The sequence below is a fragment of the Melitaea cinxia genome, chromosome 5 (genome assembly GCF_905220565.1).
Source record: "Melitaea cinxia chromosome 5, ilMelCinx1.1, whole genome shotgun sequence".
Classification (NCBI taxonomy): Eukaryota; Metazoa; Arthropoda; class Insecta; order Lepidoptera; family Nymphalidae; genus Melitaea; species Melitaea cinxia.
The window spans coordinates 13,789,180-13,806,039 of NC_059398.1; the positions used below are offsets into that span (position 1 = coordinate 13,789,180).

The following is a 16,860-nucleotide window of genomic DNA, read 5'->3' on the forward strand; positions in this document are numbered from 1 at the left end:
TAGCGGCTTACCGGGCACAACATCTTGGCACCCTGGAGACACTTCCGGAGATCTTCAAGAAGCCAAAAAAGCTTCTAAAGTTTCTGGAGGAGCTTGGGTGGCAAGAGTGAATCGAATCACTCTCACACACGCAAAATAGGCGCAAAGTCGTCGAGTTGCGGAAACCAGCCCGTGTTAACCATACCATACCATACCATACTACTCATGTCAAAATGTCAAACGGAGCGCAATGTTGTTATTGTTTACGCATACGCATTTTTTTTAAATTAAAGCGTGTAAAACCGCGGGGCTCAGCTAGTATATTATAGTTAGTAATTCAAAGTAAAATAAAGCCGTCGTAGTTTTTTTAGGTGTATTTCAAAACGAATTCAAGTTCCAATTAAGCATCAGCACAATTTAGCATTGTGCTCCACTGAGTCACATTATGCTCTGTAATTGGAAAACTCACACTTTAGCCACTTCTAGCGGAATTTCGAAAGTGATTTATTTACAAAACTGGCAACTGTTTTCTTTGATGTAGCCACAAACTAAATTGTCCTAACGGCAACACTGACTCCTATTTATATCATAGTAGTCTGTGAGTTTACTACTTTACTGTCATTTTTATCATGTGGCATTGTTTGGGGGCTATGCAAGCGTGTGAAACGTGTATTATAATAAAATGAAGGAAAATAAATTTGTATGTATTCATATAACATCTCATTTAACTCTTTTCATATGTAATTCATATGTAAACTATTGTTATCAATTCATCATTTTTAGGTTCGTTATTTTGAAACTAAAGAAGATAAGCCCAATGAAACAAATGAAGAAGTTAAAGTGTATAAAATTAAACCCACTGCGAGGTTATTGAGAGCCAACAAGTTTAAGGTAATATTAAACTTTATTTTACCATTTTTTTATGTAACTGCAATGTAATATTCTATACAATTCTTTTTAGAAAAAAAGCAATACTCAAAACAAGAAACAGACTGCAGAAAAAGATAAAAAATTCCCTGGAAAGGCTCCAATTAATCCTGAAAAGTTAGAGCATCATTCAAGGGGCGAAGGTTTCGAAGGCAAAGGTGTAAAACATCCTCTGTATGCATTAAAATTGAAAAAGAAAGAAAACAAACACAAATATGCTCAAAAGCAAGCTGCAAGAGCTGATATTCTTTTAACAGAAGATCAAGGGTAAGTTTTCACAGCTATAATTAAATCAATTTGTGGTATTTAGAATATGAGATATGAGAGACTTAACTTTAATTTATATATCTTATATATAAAATTTTCATGTCACAATGTTAGTTAAAATAGCCCTCCTAAATGGCTGGACCGATTTTTATGAAATTTTGAGTGCATTTCGGGTAGGTCTGAGAATCGGCCAACATCTATTTTTCATACCCATAAGTTATAAGGGGGGGGATTAAGGGGGCTAATAACAATATGGCAAAACAACGTTTGCGAGGTCAGGTAATATATATATATATATTGAAAAAAGTCATTAAATTAAAAAAATGAGTAAAGTAAACTTTAACAATAATTTTCCATCAGTTTTCTAGAGGTTGATGAAGACAATAGAACTACAGGGATAACTCAAAAGGTTATAGTGGATAATGTAGATATCACCGCAGCCACAAAAGCCTTTGAGTTAAACCTAGACTTTGGTCCATATCAAGCTAAGTACTCACGGAATGGCAGACATCTTCTTTTGGGAAGCAACAAGGGTCACTTAGCTGCTTTTGACTGGATTACTAAAAAACTACACTTTGAAATCAATGTTATGGAATCTATACATGATATAAGGTAAGCTTTTCTTATCCTAGTTATTATTCATAACTGAACCAAATATTTCTTTTTATTTCATTATTTTTACTGGAGATGGACTAACAAACATTCTAGTATAGTTGTGCATGTAGTTGAATGAACCAGCATTTCTGGAAGCTATTCACGCTTGAGGCAGATATTTGTCTTTGTATTATATATTTGTTTCTGATGGAGGTAAATGTCCTGGTTGGCCTCCCAATGTGCCTCGGAAAGCATATGTGTTGGTCGAGGTTGTTATCAAGATTAATTGCCAATATCTTGAAGCAGCATGATGGATTCATCTCCAATGATACAATACAAATATACTTTATTGTAGAACCAGAAACAATACATGTAATATATATAATTATATAATAACTATGTTGTGTGTGTTGGATTAAATTTTAGCTGTAATTTTGTGTATTCCATTTTTATTTAATTTACCTAAAATATAAAACATTGCCTGTACAACAATAGGTTATTAGTTATAGTTTTATTAATTATTTCTTTATGCTTATAGTTGGTTACACATTGAGACAATGGTAGCAGCTGCCCAAAAGGAATGGTTGTATATTTATGATAATACAGGAACAGAGATTCACTGCATTAAAAGAATGGACAAAATATTAAGAATGGAATTTTTACCTTACCATTTTCTACTTGCCGCTGTCGTAAGTAATTTAATGTAATTACTTTTTATAGAATATTTCTTATTTAAGTAAGGTAGTTTTTCCTAATCTAAAGCTTTCTGATATTACCTTTCTATTATATCTTTGTGTGTGGGTTACGTTATTTATTAATAACTGTAACAATTTTTATTTTTCAGAATGAATTTGGATTTATGACATGGCTTGATATTTCAATAGGAGAAATTGTTGGTCATTACAACAATCATATGGGAAGGACACCAGTTATGACGCAAAATCCTTACAATGCAACGATTTGTTTAGGAAACTCAAAAGGAGTGGTATCATTATGGTCTCCAAGTGTAAAAAAGCCATTAGCAAAAATATTATGTCATAAAACACCATTAACAGCTATTTCTGTAGACAATAGGGGCATGTATGTAAATTCTTACAATAATGTTAAGTAAAATGTAAGAATTAAGCAGTTCGAGATTTTATAGACAGTCTTTTGCATCATATATTTTAAGTCCATATAAGAAAAAGAGTCATTAGCAGCTAGATTCATAATATTTAATCGACTATAAATGCTTACCATTCAGTGTTATTATCCTAAGCTTAAAAATCTGAATATAAACTGAACTCTACTGACAGCTACTTAACTTTTGTTTATACAATAATAAAAATTCTCAGTTCAAGAATTATTATATTATATGTAAAACTCATGAAAATTACTAATATTTTGTTTTAATTTTAAGGTACATGGCTACATCCGGAGTAGATAGAAGTTTGAAAATATGGGATATTCGGAACCTTGATGGACCATTGCAGCATTACAAATTACGCACAGCACCTGTTGATCTTGAATTTTCACAAAAAGACATGTTAGCTGTTGGTCTGGGAAGCATTGTTGAAGTGTACAAGTATGTATAAACATTTTCGTGTCAGTTCATTGTCGTTATGCTTTTAAACAATTTTCTTTTTATGTACTAAAATAATGTAGTTAATCAAAAAAAATTATATATATTGCCTTTTTTACATTTTATTAGACTCAAACATAAGTGTTTTTAATTATTACATTTTTTTTTTCAGTAACTGCTGTTCACAAACTGTAGAAAGACCTTATCTCAGGCATAATATGGGAAAATCTATGAAAAACTTCAAATTCTGTCCATATGAAGATATTTTAGGAATTGGAACTAGTAATGGTTTCACAAGTATAATTGTGCCAGGTAATTTTCTTCTTTTACTAAAACTACTAAAACCTTATAACTTAAACAAACCTTTAAATCTTACGCCTTTTATTTGTGTGCACATATTAATAGTCGTTTGTTTTTTTATTATTATTTTAATATAAAAGAGAAAGAAAATTTTAATGGTAATATTTATTACAGGCAGCGGTGAACCAAACTTCGATGCTCTGGAAAGCAATCCATTCCAAACTAAAAAACAAAGAAAAGAGGCAGAGGTTAAAGCTCTACTTGAAAAGATTCCTGCAGAACTCATTACTCTCAATCCACATGAAGTTATGGAAATTGACGTTCCATCTGCTAAAGAGAAAATGGAAGCAAAAAAGAATCTTTTGGTATGTATATCACATACTACTTGTCTTACTAATATTGTAAATGCAAATGTTCGTAATGGTTGGATGGATGAACAGATGTTTGTTACTCTTTCACACAAAAACTACTAAGCTCTTGTCCTATTTTATTTTCCTTCCTAATTATACAGGTGAAACCGCACAATGCACTAGTCTACTATGTATTAAGCATGTTTGCTAAAACTTCAATTATAATGTTTAAATCTTTTTTTTACAGTATTTGAAACCTAAGAAGGTTGACTTCACACCAAGACAAAAGAAGAAGGGTAAAACTAATATTGCAAGAAAGAAAATCATAAAGGAAGTCGCAAGAAAGGTAGTATTGAAATTACTCTTATTTTCTCATCTATACTCATTAAATAGTTTTAAGTTTACCTCAAAAAGTTGTTTAAATACTAATAAAATAGTAAAAATTTAAATATAGGTTATTTTTTAAGAAGCAAATTAATATTGTTTAAACACATTTTTGTTCATTACAAATTAACTTTATGGATTGTTTTCGTAAAAAAATACGGGTAATTATTTCATATAAATTCTTTACAGGCATACGTCAACCAAATAATTGAAGCCAAGAAGTCACTAAACGAGCCTCAAAAGGAAAGTAAACCAAAACAATCATTTGGAGTTCTTGATAGATTTGTTTCTCAACCGAAAACTGAGAAATAAAAATGTTTGTTAGAAAAAAACTTTTTATTTCGTCATTTATTTCGACACAGTATATAATCTGATTGTTATTTACATAATTTATATATACATCTTAATAAAATCAAAGTTAAACTTCATTTAATACATGATTACAAAAAAACTGTAAAAATGTCTTTAAATTCTCGAATAATAAAAATGTCAAATTAAAAACAATTTTAAAACATCTAACAAGGAATATCAAATAAATCACATAATCCTTCTGTACCGTGTAAAGAAAAAGAGAAGTCTTGTATTGTTACTGGTGGGCTTAATCTTAAGAGATAATCTGAAACAAAAATGATTATTTATACATTTTTTTTTTTAATTAAATTACGAAATACGTAATGAATAACATTATGAATAATATAAAACAATGATTCAAAAACACTTTTAAAGGCTATTTGAACAAAGAAAATATTGATTTTTAATACTTTTTAACCGACTTCCAAAAAAGGAGGAGGTTCTCAATTCGACTGTATTTTTTTTTTTTTTTTTTTTTTATGTATGTTACATCAGAACTTTTGCCCGTGTGGACCGATTTCGACAAATTTTGTTTTAATCGATAGGTGGTGTGTGCCAATTGGTCCCATTTAAATTTATTTGAAATCTAACAACTACTTTTCGAGTTATATCTAATAATGTGTTTTTACTTGACGCTTTTTTCGTCGACCTACGTTGTATTATACCGCATAACTTTCTACTGGATGTACCGATTTTGATAATTCTTTTTTTGTTGGAAAGGGGACATCCCTAGTTTGGTACCGTGATAAGGAAACTAGGATCTGATGATGGGATCCCAGAGGAATCGAGGGAAACTCTCGAAAATCCGTAATAACTTTTTACTGGGTATACCGATTTCGATAATTTTTAATTTAATCGAAAGCTGATGTTTATCATGTAGTCACATATAAATTTTATTGAGATCTGATAACTACTTTTTGAGTAATCTTTAATAACGCGTAGTTGCTTGACTATTTTTTCGTCGACGTTGTATTACTGGTTGATGTAATTGAAGTCGGTTTTTTTTTCGTTTGCGAGCAAACACAATTATTATGTGCTTATTGCTTAGAAATTTAGAGTACAAGTGTTGTTTTTACAATATTCAGTTTAATCATAAACAATTAATGTAGTTCTGGTATAAAATATATAGTTTATACCCACTGTAAAATTCTGTTTAAATAAACAAAATAAACTTACTGCAATCTTGTGATATATCTTCCCCTTGCTCTGTATATTTTTGAACTTCAGCATCCATAGTATCTTCGTTTGGCACCTGTAAATCATATTTATTTTAATAATAAATGTCTTTTACATATAAATAAAAAAATATTTAAAATGTATTAACTTTTTTATGTACTAACTAAAAATACATAACAAATTTAATTGCTATATACTATACATACATATTATATAAATTATGTAAATAACATTAATAAAATAATAGAAACATAGGTATTTTCTACTATAGTGTTTAGTTAGTCAATTTATAAAAAAAAAGGTAACTTGTGACACCCAGACTTAATTAAGGCCAAAAACATTTTTAATTTACAGCTCAATACAGTTGCTAAAACTATTAAATTCAGTAACAGACAGTCCAGTGACTTTGACCTATTTTTTTATTTTCATTTAAAGAAACCCAACAATTTATAACTTCTTTCAAAAGATTATAAATCTTAAACACGTCTTTAATTTTAGGAATGTTGACTTGTCATATTAAAATTGAGAATCATGTTCAAAATGCGACTGCAGAAGAGAAATTAAATTACTCTTTGGGCTGCAACCACTCTTAAGCTAATTTTAGTACATTGGGCTGTAATTCAAAAGTATCTAGATTTAGGACAAGGATAAATAAAATCAATATTAATACTCTTACCTTTTCTTTTTCCTTATCACATAATAGTATAACGCCAATAGGCTCACTTGATTTTACATGCAGGAAAATCTCCTGCAACATAAAACTATTCTTTTATTATTTACAAGAAACTCAGTACTGTCTTTCGTTATTATGTCACAATGGCAAATAATTCGAACAATTATTGATATGCAGTTTTGCTTTTATTATTAAAAACCATGTTTATGAAGACTTAAACTTAACTAAGTAAAAATCTCTTTATGTTCAATTATATCAATCATCATACAAATAAATAAAATTGGAGTGTCCGTTTATAATATTAAAATAAGTGCTTTTTACCAAATTCATATGAATATATACATGGTACATATACCAAAATAACATTTTTTTATAATTTTTGTCTGTCTGTTTGTCTGTTTGTTCCGGCTAATCTCTGAAAGGGCTGGACAAATTTTGACAGGACTTTTACGGGCAGATAGCTGATGTCATAAGGAGTAACTTAAGCTACCTTTATTTCAGATTTTTTATTTTATAAATCTGCAAACTGGACATTAACTATTCTGTTAAATTCCACGCGGACGAAGTCGCGGACACAGCTAGTATTGAAATGAAGGATTTAAAAATCTAGGTACATACATATACATAAGAATGCACATTGAGTAGGCAGATTTTGACATTTGACAAATACCTTAAGAACGTAACTTGGTACAAAACTGTAAGAAACAATAAAAGAATTATTAATAACAGTTTAATAATAGTTCACAATATATTAGGAGTATTCTTTTCATGCTTACTTTATAGTAGCATGCAATTTCTAATTATCACGAAACTTCTCAAAAAAGGGTTTTTTAAATACTAATGTAACTAATTAATTACTGAATTTCACCAGCAATATTCGATTTTAATAGTAATTAAAAATTGTGTAGTGATCTCTACTGAAAATAATTGTGTATGTTCGCAACTGAAAAATACCGACTTCAATTACATCAACAAGTAACACAACATAGGTAGACGAAAAAGTGATCAGCAAAATACGTTTTATCAAAGATTATTCAAAAAGTAGTTTTTTGATTCAACATAGGTAGACGAAAAAGTAGTCAGAAAAATACGTTTTATCAAAGATTATTCAAAAAGTAGTTTTTTGATTGAGTGAATGTTATTGTACCTAATAAAATTAAGGAAACAACTTTTTTGGATTTTATCGTGGTTTATTAGGTTTTTTTAACATGCCCAACGTTTCAGATACTTGATAGCAACCATGGTCACGAGAAAACCATGTCTTCATGTCATAAAATCTGAAAACGTTGTTTCATTATAATGAAAGAAATTGGTGTAAACATTAGAAAACTGAAAATGGAATCAATTTATCGTATCATATACAGTGTCGTATGGTTACTTCACTATTTACATCCCAATGACAAACGTCAAACTATTTACCTTACTAGGAGTTCTTCCAACCGATAAATCAGCACCTAATGGTGCTTCCAAAACAAGTATTTGATCATCTTTAAAACATTTTTTTATATCATCTTCTGACACAAAGGTCATTGCATCGTTATCTGGATCGTCTAAAACATTTTTAATACTTTGTTCTATCCAATGCATTTGTCTAAAACAAGAAAAAAAGGCATGTTTTTTGTAAGACCTTTAAGAAAAATATATCTTTTCTTTTGTTAAGATATTTACTGAGTGTTTAGAAATAAATACATGTTCGAACAAGGCTTATAGTCAGTACAAAATTCTATGTTACTTTTGTAATTTCGCTTTAAAACTACTTATAACAATTTGATTACAATACTTGAAGAATTTCACAATATACAGTTATAAAAAATAACATACTTATCTAAGAGTTCTTCACGCTGTTCCAGTAAATTTATTTGTTTTCTTAGCAAATTCACTTTTTTGCCAACCTCAGTAGCATTACCATCTGGACCGGCACCTCTGAAAATAATCGTAGATATGGCAAATGGATAGAAAAACAAGAAATAAAATGTAAATAAACAAATTTACTTACTTCCATTGTATACTGTTTTTACTTCTTTTCTCTATTAAGCCTATGCCCTCTAATACATTTGTTATGTCGTATATCCTTCGCTTTTGTCTAACTGCCAATAAATCCGTCGCCTAACGAAAAAAAAAACTCATATTTCATAAATTTCAAATTTTTTTTTCGAGCGCAAACTGACATCAATCAATGTAACAAAATAATAGTAGGTACTCACGATTTTTAAATCTAAAACTCCATTATTCGCTTTTTGCAATAACGACACAAACCTCGTTGTCAATAATCCTAATGACTTTTCGTATCTTTTATATCCATATAGCTCTGCCATATTTGTGTTTTGATGATTCTACCATTTATATTTTTAGTGATATTTTTATATTCTATTTCCATATAATTTTGCGTTGCGGCGGGATATAAAGTTGGTACGCACTGCTTTATCAATCACAGAGTAAAAATACTTACCAAGCTATCGACAGATTATTAATCTATATAAAAAAATAAAAATGAATGCTGCTAAGCGCAGAACTCGAGAATGGCTCGACCAATTCGGCTAATTTATTTTCTGTATGTCCATTAAAGCCCACGGAAGGTTTTAATAGAAAAAAAAATATTATTTTTACCGTAGACAGAGTAAACTATTTTTGCTATTACCTTTTGACAGCACGAAGTCTGTCCGGGCAGCTAGTAATTTAATAGTTTTACTTTTACTTATTATTTTTGTGACATTATAAAATTAAAAATCATGTATATATTGAATTTTAATATTTTATTTTATAGTTAAAAGGTTCTTAACTTAAGCGTATATCATAATTTTTAATTATTGTATTAGTATACTATTTAATGGCCTGTTCTAACTCCCACTTTCAAAGACTTCGTAGCTTAGGTATTTGCAGGACAAACTTTATCCATAACTGATGAAACCACCCCTTAGAATACTTGAAATGCTTCCAATAAAATACAAAAAAAAATCCGCTTAGAAAACGTTCACCTCGGGCCTGTTTCACCAGTTGTGGATAACGGTATTTGACGGATGACGATACAATTTGATACAATTTATAAATACAATAAACCCAGTATATAAGTGTATAATCTATGCAATAGACTTTGACAGCGAAAGAAGCACCTACCCCACCCCAGCCTGGAAAATAATGATACTTGTAATAAAAAAAAATACTAATTGATAGATTTTGAATAGCTCAATTCAACTACGTTGTCCTTTTAAATTGCTCACCTCAAATTATATAATTAAAAATAAAATTTAAAAAAAAAATTTAAATATTTTCAAACTCCTATATCTTTTGATGTATACAATATTTTAAATTGCTCAAAGTGTTAAAAAATTGCTCAAGTTGCATTTATAATTGCTCAAGTATAGTTTGGAACAGAGCCACTTCTCTTAATTTTTAAATAAATATAAATAGTTTGAACAAATAAAATAATGATATTTGTAATAAAAAAAAAATACTAATTGATAGATTTTGAATAGCTCAATTCAACTACGTTGGCCTTTTAAATTGCTCACTTCAAATTATTTAATTAAAAATCAAAAAAGTCTTTGAAAAATATTCTTTTATCAATATTTTCAAACTCCTATATCTTTTGATGTATACAATATTTTAAATTGCTCAACGTATTAAAAAACTGCTCAAGTTGCATTTATAATTGCTCAAGTACAGTTTGGAACAGCTAAACTTTCCTTAATTTTTAAATAAATAAAAATAGTTTGAACAAATTTAACGTTTATATCATATAATTATATATCAAATATTATATATCAAAAAATATCAAATATTATATATCAAAAGATATAGGAGTTTGAAAATATTGCTAAAAGAATATTTTTCAACGACTTTATTGATTTTTAATTAAATAGTTTAAGGTGAGCAATTTAAAACGACAACGTATTTGAATTGAGCTATTAAAAATCTAACGATTAGTATCTTTTTTATTACGAATATCCGCAATTTTTTTGCTTCCCATGATTGTCTATGCGCATCCGCAGCGCTCACCTGGCTTATGATATACGTACACGGACAACGTAGTTGAATTGAGCTATTGAAAATCTATTTATTAGTATTTTTTTTTTTACAAAGTCATTATTTTATTTGTTCAAACTATATTTATTTAAAAATTAAGGAAAGTAGATCTGTTCGAAACTATACTTGAGCAATTATAAATGCAACTTGAGCAGTTTTTTAACACTTTGAGCAATTTAAAATATTGTATACATCAAATATCTATGACATCAAAAGATATAGGAGTTTGAAAATATTTGAATTTTTTTTTTTAAATTTGATTTTTAATTATATAATTTGAGGTGAGCAATTTAAAAGGACAACGTAGTTGAATTGAGCTATTCAAAATCTATCAATTAGTATTTTTTTTATTACAAGTATCATTATTTTCCAGGCTGGGGTGGGGTAGGTGGAAGAAGCGGCCTGTTTCTCCTCAATTAAAAAAACTACAATATTTAGATTACTATATGTGAATAGAATAGCCATCTTATAAACATACTTAGTAAAATTCGATGAAAACTTTTTACTATCGGATACTATCATCCGTTAAATAGGTAAAACAGACTCATTTGTTCTTGTTGGTAAGTAAATTAATAGTAAAATGACCCGAGCTCAAAGTCGCCAATGCGCTGGCGATGCTTTTGGTGTAAAAATCGAGTTATAAAAAAAAGTAGGGAAAAAACGGTGCATAAAGCTTCAAATTTCTACTATATAAACGGCAATGCAGTTGTAACTTTATTCACAGGTTTGTCATACACATTGGTTTTGCATATTAGGCTCTGACAAGTGTGATGTACTTAAATATTTTTAATAACATATGTATTTATTTCCATAAAAAACTTAATTTTTAAAATTTTCTTCTTCACATAAAATACTTAATTCATATAATAAAGCAACACAGATTAAGTTGTAGGTGTCTGTGTGTGAATTTTGTTATTATTATAAAACTCTACTTGCAAATATTTGCTTAAGCATTTCACATTTTTCTTTCTCAATCATTAAAAATTCTTCATCTTTCTTTTCCTTTATTTCTAACTTTCTTAACTCTATAGATTCTTTCATTTCAATTTCCTGCCTACGTAGTTCCAAATTTTCTTCCTTTAATTTCAAATTCCTTTCAAATAACTCATCTTGCATCAATTTATTTTGCTCTTGTCTTTCTAAATATTCTAGCCATTGCTTTTCTAAGTTTATTTTACTTTGTGTCCTTTCAGATTCAAGCCTACTTGCTAATCTTATCTTTCTTAATTCAATCATTGCTTTGCTTTCCGTCCTTGATTTTAATGTGTCTTTACAATATGGTTGCTTAAAATCTTTTCTCTTATGCATAAATTCACCAATGTTAAATGTATCACAGTCCACATTATATTGTGCGTAAATATTGTCCATTTCTTTGAAATATTTAAATTTCATATGTAGACCTGTATCCAGACATTGCTTGTATCTCTTTGTTAATGCATATATTTTCCACCGTACTTGATCTGATGACATCTAGAACAATATTAATTAGTGTTTTATTAAGAAAGGCGAATGTTGGGTATTATAAAAACATAATTTTCATGAAGTGTTTAAGATTTAGTACCTCAATGTTATAATCTTTTAAACTTTCTGATATAGCATTCCAAATTCTAGTTTTCTTTTTTGGAGTTTCCAACATTTCCAATTTATTTTCATATAATTTTAGAAGAATTGCAGTTGCATTATATGTCCATACCGCACCTTACAAAGCAAAAATTATTGTAAAAATATTAGAAGTATATAAAAGGTATCAAATAAATTTATTGCATACATACTCGCTTTCCCTGCACTATCACATTTCTCTTGAGAATCATTGCAATTCATTGATGTAATAGACATTAAATCTTCAGACACTTGTTCTACTGTGAAAATAAATTACAAACAAATGATTAAATATTTTATGTGTAACTCAACTATTAAAAACTAATTACTTTTAACAATTTTCAGTAAGTTCAATTAATAATTTTGAGTGATGCTTTCAGCTAAATAGATACTAGCAGAGTTTAAAATAGCATTAAAAAAAAGTCATAACAAATTAATATATATCTATCATCTTGAGAGTCAGGGTGGGTGTCAATCATGCTATCAACAGGCATAAGGGGAGAAATCACACACAAACCACAAACTTCAATTTAAATTTAAGTCTAAGGATTACAATTAATAGGTGGAGAAAGTTGTTGATGCGTTGAAAAAATAATGAGGATGTGTGATCACTGCCAAAAGTGGATGGGAGGACATTCCAAGCGAGGGAAGGGGAGGCTACAAAAAAGTCTATAGCAGATTTATGATTCTGATTAGGATATACTCTAGAATATGCAGGAGCGGAAAGCAGGGTTACTATAAACAGCGCCAATGGGCTAGTCTTAATGTGATATGTTGGCTTAGGAAGGATAGGGGCATTTGGGAGAAGGGGATTGAGTTTCGAATAAGTATGCCATTACCTGCATATTCATCACTTCTGTAATATCTCAAACAGGAGAAACTAGGGGCCCCAAAACATGAACCAGGAACCAACATATAGCTACAAGTAGTAACAATACTGAGGACCATTTGGACAAGGTTTTCTTATAGGCTGCTACTAAAACGTAGTGGTTATAACCTCTTTGGTTGCTACTATAAGTATATTGGTGAGCTTGTACCCTTAGCCTAAATCGGTTCTGGTACGAAGACAGTGCTACCTTTTGCGTTAAGAAACAAATGTAGACACGCGGTTGCAACAAATGCAATAGTTATTTTTTTTATTTGGAAGGAATCTAACGGACATTAACTTATGCCTCAAAATGGTCAGAGAACGGAATCAGCTTACTCCGACGCCACATAGTATTTTGTCCTACCTCTAAGAGTGATCTTTGGAAACCGGATGTGCGCAGGGACTAAGCGAAAGCCCTGTGCAGCCAAAGCTTCAGAAGCGACGGAAACGTCACGGAACGAAATTATGTCGATAAAAAACCTAATTTTAAGGCTAGGTCTTTGAGATTTCTCTTTTTTTCAAGGATGGCGCATTACCTTGTATTGCGAGTAGTATGAGTGGCGAGTAGTATATATGCGGTTGAGGGGGACTCCCCATGCCCCCTCAACTCTTTTTCACCCTTAAATTCGTGCCAAATGATTCTAAATTTCAACCCAAATTCCGTTCACAAACCCATTCGAGTTATGTTGCGAGTCGGTACAGTAGCAATGAATTTACACATCGTTACAACAGAGTTATTAGTACCGTAGTAGTAAAGTAGTAGTAGCGTAGAGTTGTTAGCACCAACCATCCATTTAATCCATTTAAAATATATGTGTGTATACACGTATATGCTAAACTAGGTACAATTAAACCTACATAAACACTTACTCACCTACAATATAATTATATATATTAGTTTAACCACAAAACCCAAAACAATCTATTATTTATACTGGAAGCAATATAAAAAAATAGCCAAAAAGACCAAAAGCGCGTTGACCTAACCCGAAAACAAACATGTACCTACTTATTTACAGCTGTTATAGCAATAGATCCGTTTTGACATTTGTCTTTGCCATCGGGACGTAAATAGTGAAGTAACCATACGACTCGGTATTCGATACTCACAATAAGTCGATTTAATTTTGTATGAGTTTTTGATTTGATCGTTTTGATTATGTAATGTAAAGTGCATTTGATTAAAATTTTGATCAGAAATTTAACTTAAACTTTAATATTGTATTGTTACAGCACTAGTGTTTAAAAAAAAAAGACTTAGAAAGTAACTGTTTTTGAGACGTTTCGTGATAATTAAAATTGAAAAGAATACTCCCAATATATTCTATCATATTATTTAACCTACAAAAAAATATACGTATGTTTAAAAAATATTTCATGTTATTTATAATTCTTTTATTGTTTCTTACAGTTTCGTACCAATTTACGTTCCAGGGTATTTGTCAAATGTCCAAATCTAAATCCAATCTTGTTTTATGACGTCTATACATTTGTGGCGACATCTATCGCGCGGCAAACCAACTAGAGAAAACTGACGTATCCTACATCGCGCTATCAAAGTTTTCAAAGCGATTGAGTATATACACAAGACAACACCTTCTACCGACAACAATCGTCGGGGCGTTAGCCCGCCAGACATAACACCCGTCTCCGAGGATCCTCCCTTTGCAATGACGGACGAGGGACTCAACACCTCGTTCCCCGCATCCCCAAACATTAAATATAGTTGAACTTAAAAGGCTTTCGGCCAGGAAGTTATATCCAACATGGAATGTGTATTTTCAGTTTGACTTCAATATAATAATAAACCTTATGAACACGATGCTAAGATTTATTACAAACAATTACTTCGTCAGAGAGTCCGAAATAAATAGAGCTTCGAGAGCCCTGTGTCCCTTTCTAAAGTGTAACCAGGAGTATAGTTTGTAGAAAAAAAAATATTTGTCATGTCTTATTAAAAAAACATTAAATGTCGTTCTGAGATATTGATATTATTATAATTAGAATGAGAACATTTTTTATCAATAACTTTGACACTGTATTGAAATGTAATTAGAAAAGTAAAATTATTAGTAGAATATATATATATATATATATATATATATATATATATATATATAAGTAGATTTCAATTATTGAAGTAGGGTGCTCATATTCAACGAAATTTATAGTTTTATTTATTTATTTTTATTTGAGAAACAAACAGTACAATATAACACAAAGTAAAAAAGAACAGCAACAAAATAGTGCATAAACCAATCAAGTTTCCGCTAATAACTAACACATATAATAAGCAGAGCGCAAATATTAGAACAAAAAAGTATATAATTAGAAATAAAATATCTAAAACAAGAAACAAAATACAAATACAAAATTAAATTAAAATCAAAATCAAATTAAAATTAAAACCAAATTAAGATCAAATTATAATTTAAATCAAAATAAATTAAATTAATTTTTTTAAATTAATATAATAATTAAAAAACTAAGCAAATAAGTCATCCGTTTTTAAATGGTTTTGTAATTTTTTTGAATTTAATTTTTTCAAAAGGAAGACTAAATTAGCTGCTTTCTCAGCGCCTAAGTGCGTCAAATTATAGGTTACAAATCGACTTTAAGACAAAAATTGCATAAAACCATTTTTATTTAGTAATGTGTGAACTTGACTGTAAATATCTACTAAATAAATATTTATAAATTCTCCATAATGTATTTCACTTTAATCCATCCTTTCCTTAAAGAATAATTAATGTATGAAATCAAATAAATTGTTCTTATATTAGTATCTACCTACATCATATTGTTGGTCACCCTAATGAAAGAGACAGAAGGCTCTCGCGAATCTATTTCGTTCGGACCGCCAATCGGTGGCCTGTGCACATACGAGGTTGGGTATAAGTTCCTTGTAGCCTTGCGAAGTTTATGTCACTGAAAAGAAAAGATATATGTAAATCATTTTGATCTTAGGATATATATCACTCATTTAGATCTTCAGCTCTAAAGCTCAGTGAAATAATTTTATAATGCAATCTAATGTTGTCAACAAAAATACTTTTTCGCTTGTTCAAAGCAAGATGATTGAGTCTCTTACCTTATGAAATATGAATCGAAAAGATACAGAGCCACAGCTAACTATCTTTCTTTCGCATGATAAGCGCCGTCGTCCGATCGACTTGATCACTAGCTCAGTCTCGTTTACTCTCGCTCAGTACGTCAGTTTCTCGAAAATAAATCATAAGCCTAGTGAGCTGGAGATATATTTGAAACGCAAGTGAGCTAATGAGTGACTAGCTCACTAGAAAAGATATGTTTCATTTGTATCATTCACTCATGAGTTACCCAAGTCTATATCCTTGGTTTTCGGTTACTCGGTTATTAAATATTGTCATTTAAAAGTATTAAACCAACCAAAGTACAATAATATAACACCTATTATACACACACACACACACACACACACATACACTTCAGCCTAATACAGTCCATAAGTTCGAGCCAAAAATGGCGTGAACTCATATGTTTTGCCCATAGTCATCACGCTGGGCTAGCGGGTTGGTGAACGCAGGGCTAGCTTTTTAGGATGTTGGTGCTTTGTCGCACCGAAGACGCTGCTTCCCGTCTTCGGCCAGTGTTAGTCGTGGGTCGTAACGTCTTTTATGTGTAATCGGTTATACGTAGTTTCGTGGATACGCGTAACTAGTTTCGAAACTGTTTATTTTTCGTAACTAGCTATTTCTGTATACAGCATCAGTTACTACGTTATATTACTTTTGTTTGTATTATGGTTATGAAGTAGTTATATGTTATA

The 16,860-nt window shown here is 30.1% G+C and overlaps 3 protein-coding genes across 4 annotated transcripts; 1 reads left to right on the forward strand and 2 right to left on the reverse strand.

The window, feature by feature from the left end:
- Positions 1–554: 554 nt before the first annotated feature.
- LOC123653641 (WD repeat-containing protein 46) lies at positions 555–4,694 on the forward strand. Its single transcript, XM_045589635.1, has 11 exons — positions 555–679; positions 763–870; positions 941–1,173; positions 1,534–1,785; positions 2,306–2,456; positions 2,612–2,847; positions 3,167–3,331; positions 3,501–3,640; positions 3,803–3,993; positions 4,226–4,324; positions 4,552–4,694. Exons 1-11 carry the CDS (start codon positions 662–664, stop codon positions 4,672–4,674), a joined length of 1,716 nt encoding a protein of 571 aa, XP_045445591.1. The 5' UTR covers positions 555–661; the 3' UTR covers positions 4,675–4,694.
- LOC123653640 (transcription factor E2F5-like) lies at positions 4,684–9,003 on the reverse strand. Its single transcript, XM_045589634.1, has 7 exons — positions 8,767–9,003; positions 8,559–8,668; positions 8,384–8,485; positions 7,982–8,153; positions 6,566–6,637; positions 5,890–5,965; positions 4,684–4,978 (listed from the first exon to the last, which is right to left on the reverse strand). The coding sequence occupies exons 1-7, from the start codon at positions 8,875–8,877 to the stop codon at positions 4,878–4,880; spliced, it is 744 nt and encodes a 247-aa protein (XP_045445590.1). The 5' UTR covers positions 8,878–9,003; the 3' UTR covers positions 4,684–4,877.
- A 2,273-nt stretch (positions 9,004–11,276) lies between these two features.
- On the reverse strand, positions 11,277–14,133 carry LOC123654065. 2 transcript variants are annotated; one of them, XM_045590026.1, is made up of 4 exons: positions 14,062–14,133; positions 12,358–12,444; positions 12,147–12,283; positions 11,277–12,055 (listed from the first exon to the last, which is right to left on the reverse strand). In XM_045590026.1, exons 2-4 carry the CDS (start codon positions 12,419–12,421, stop codon positions 11,504–11,506), a joined length of 753 nt encoding a protein of 250 aa, XP_045445982.1. In that variant the 5' UTR covers positions 12,422–12,444; positions 14,062–14,133; the 3' UTR covers positions 11,277–11,503. The 2 variants fall into 2 exon arrangements, with proteins under 2 accessions (XP_045445982.1, XP_045445981.1); XM_045590025.1 differs by lacking the exon at positions 14,062–14,133 and adding an exon at positions 13,024–13,136.
- Between the last annotated feature and the right edge of the window lie 2,727 nt (positions 14,134–16,860).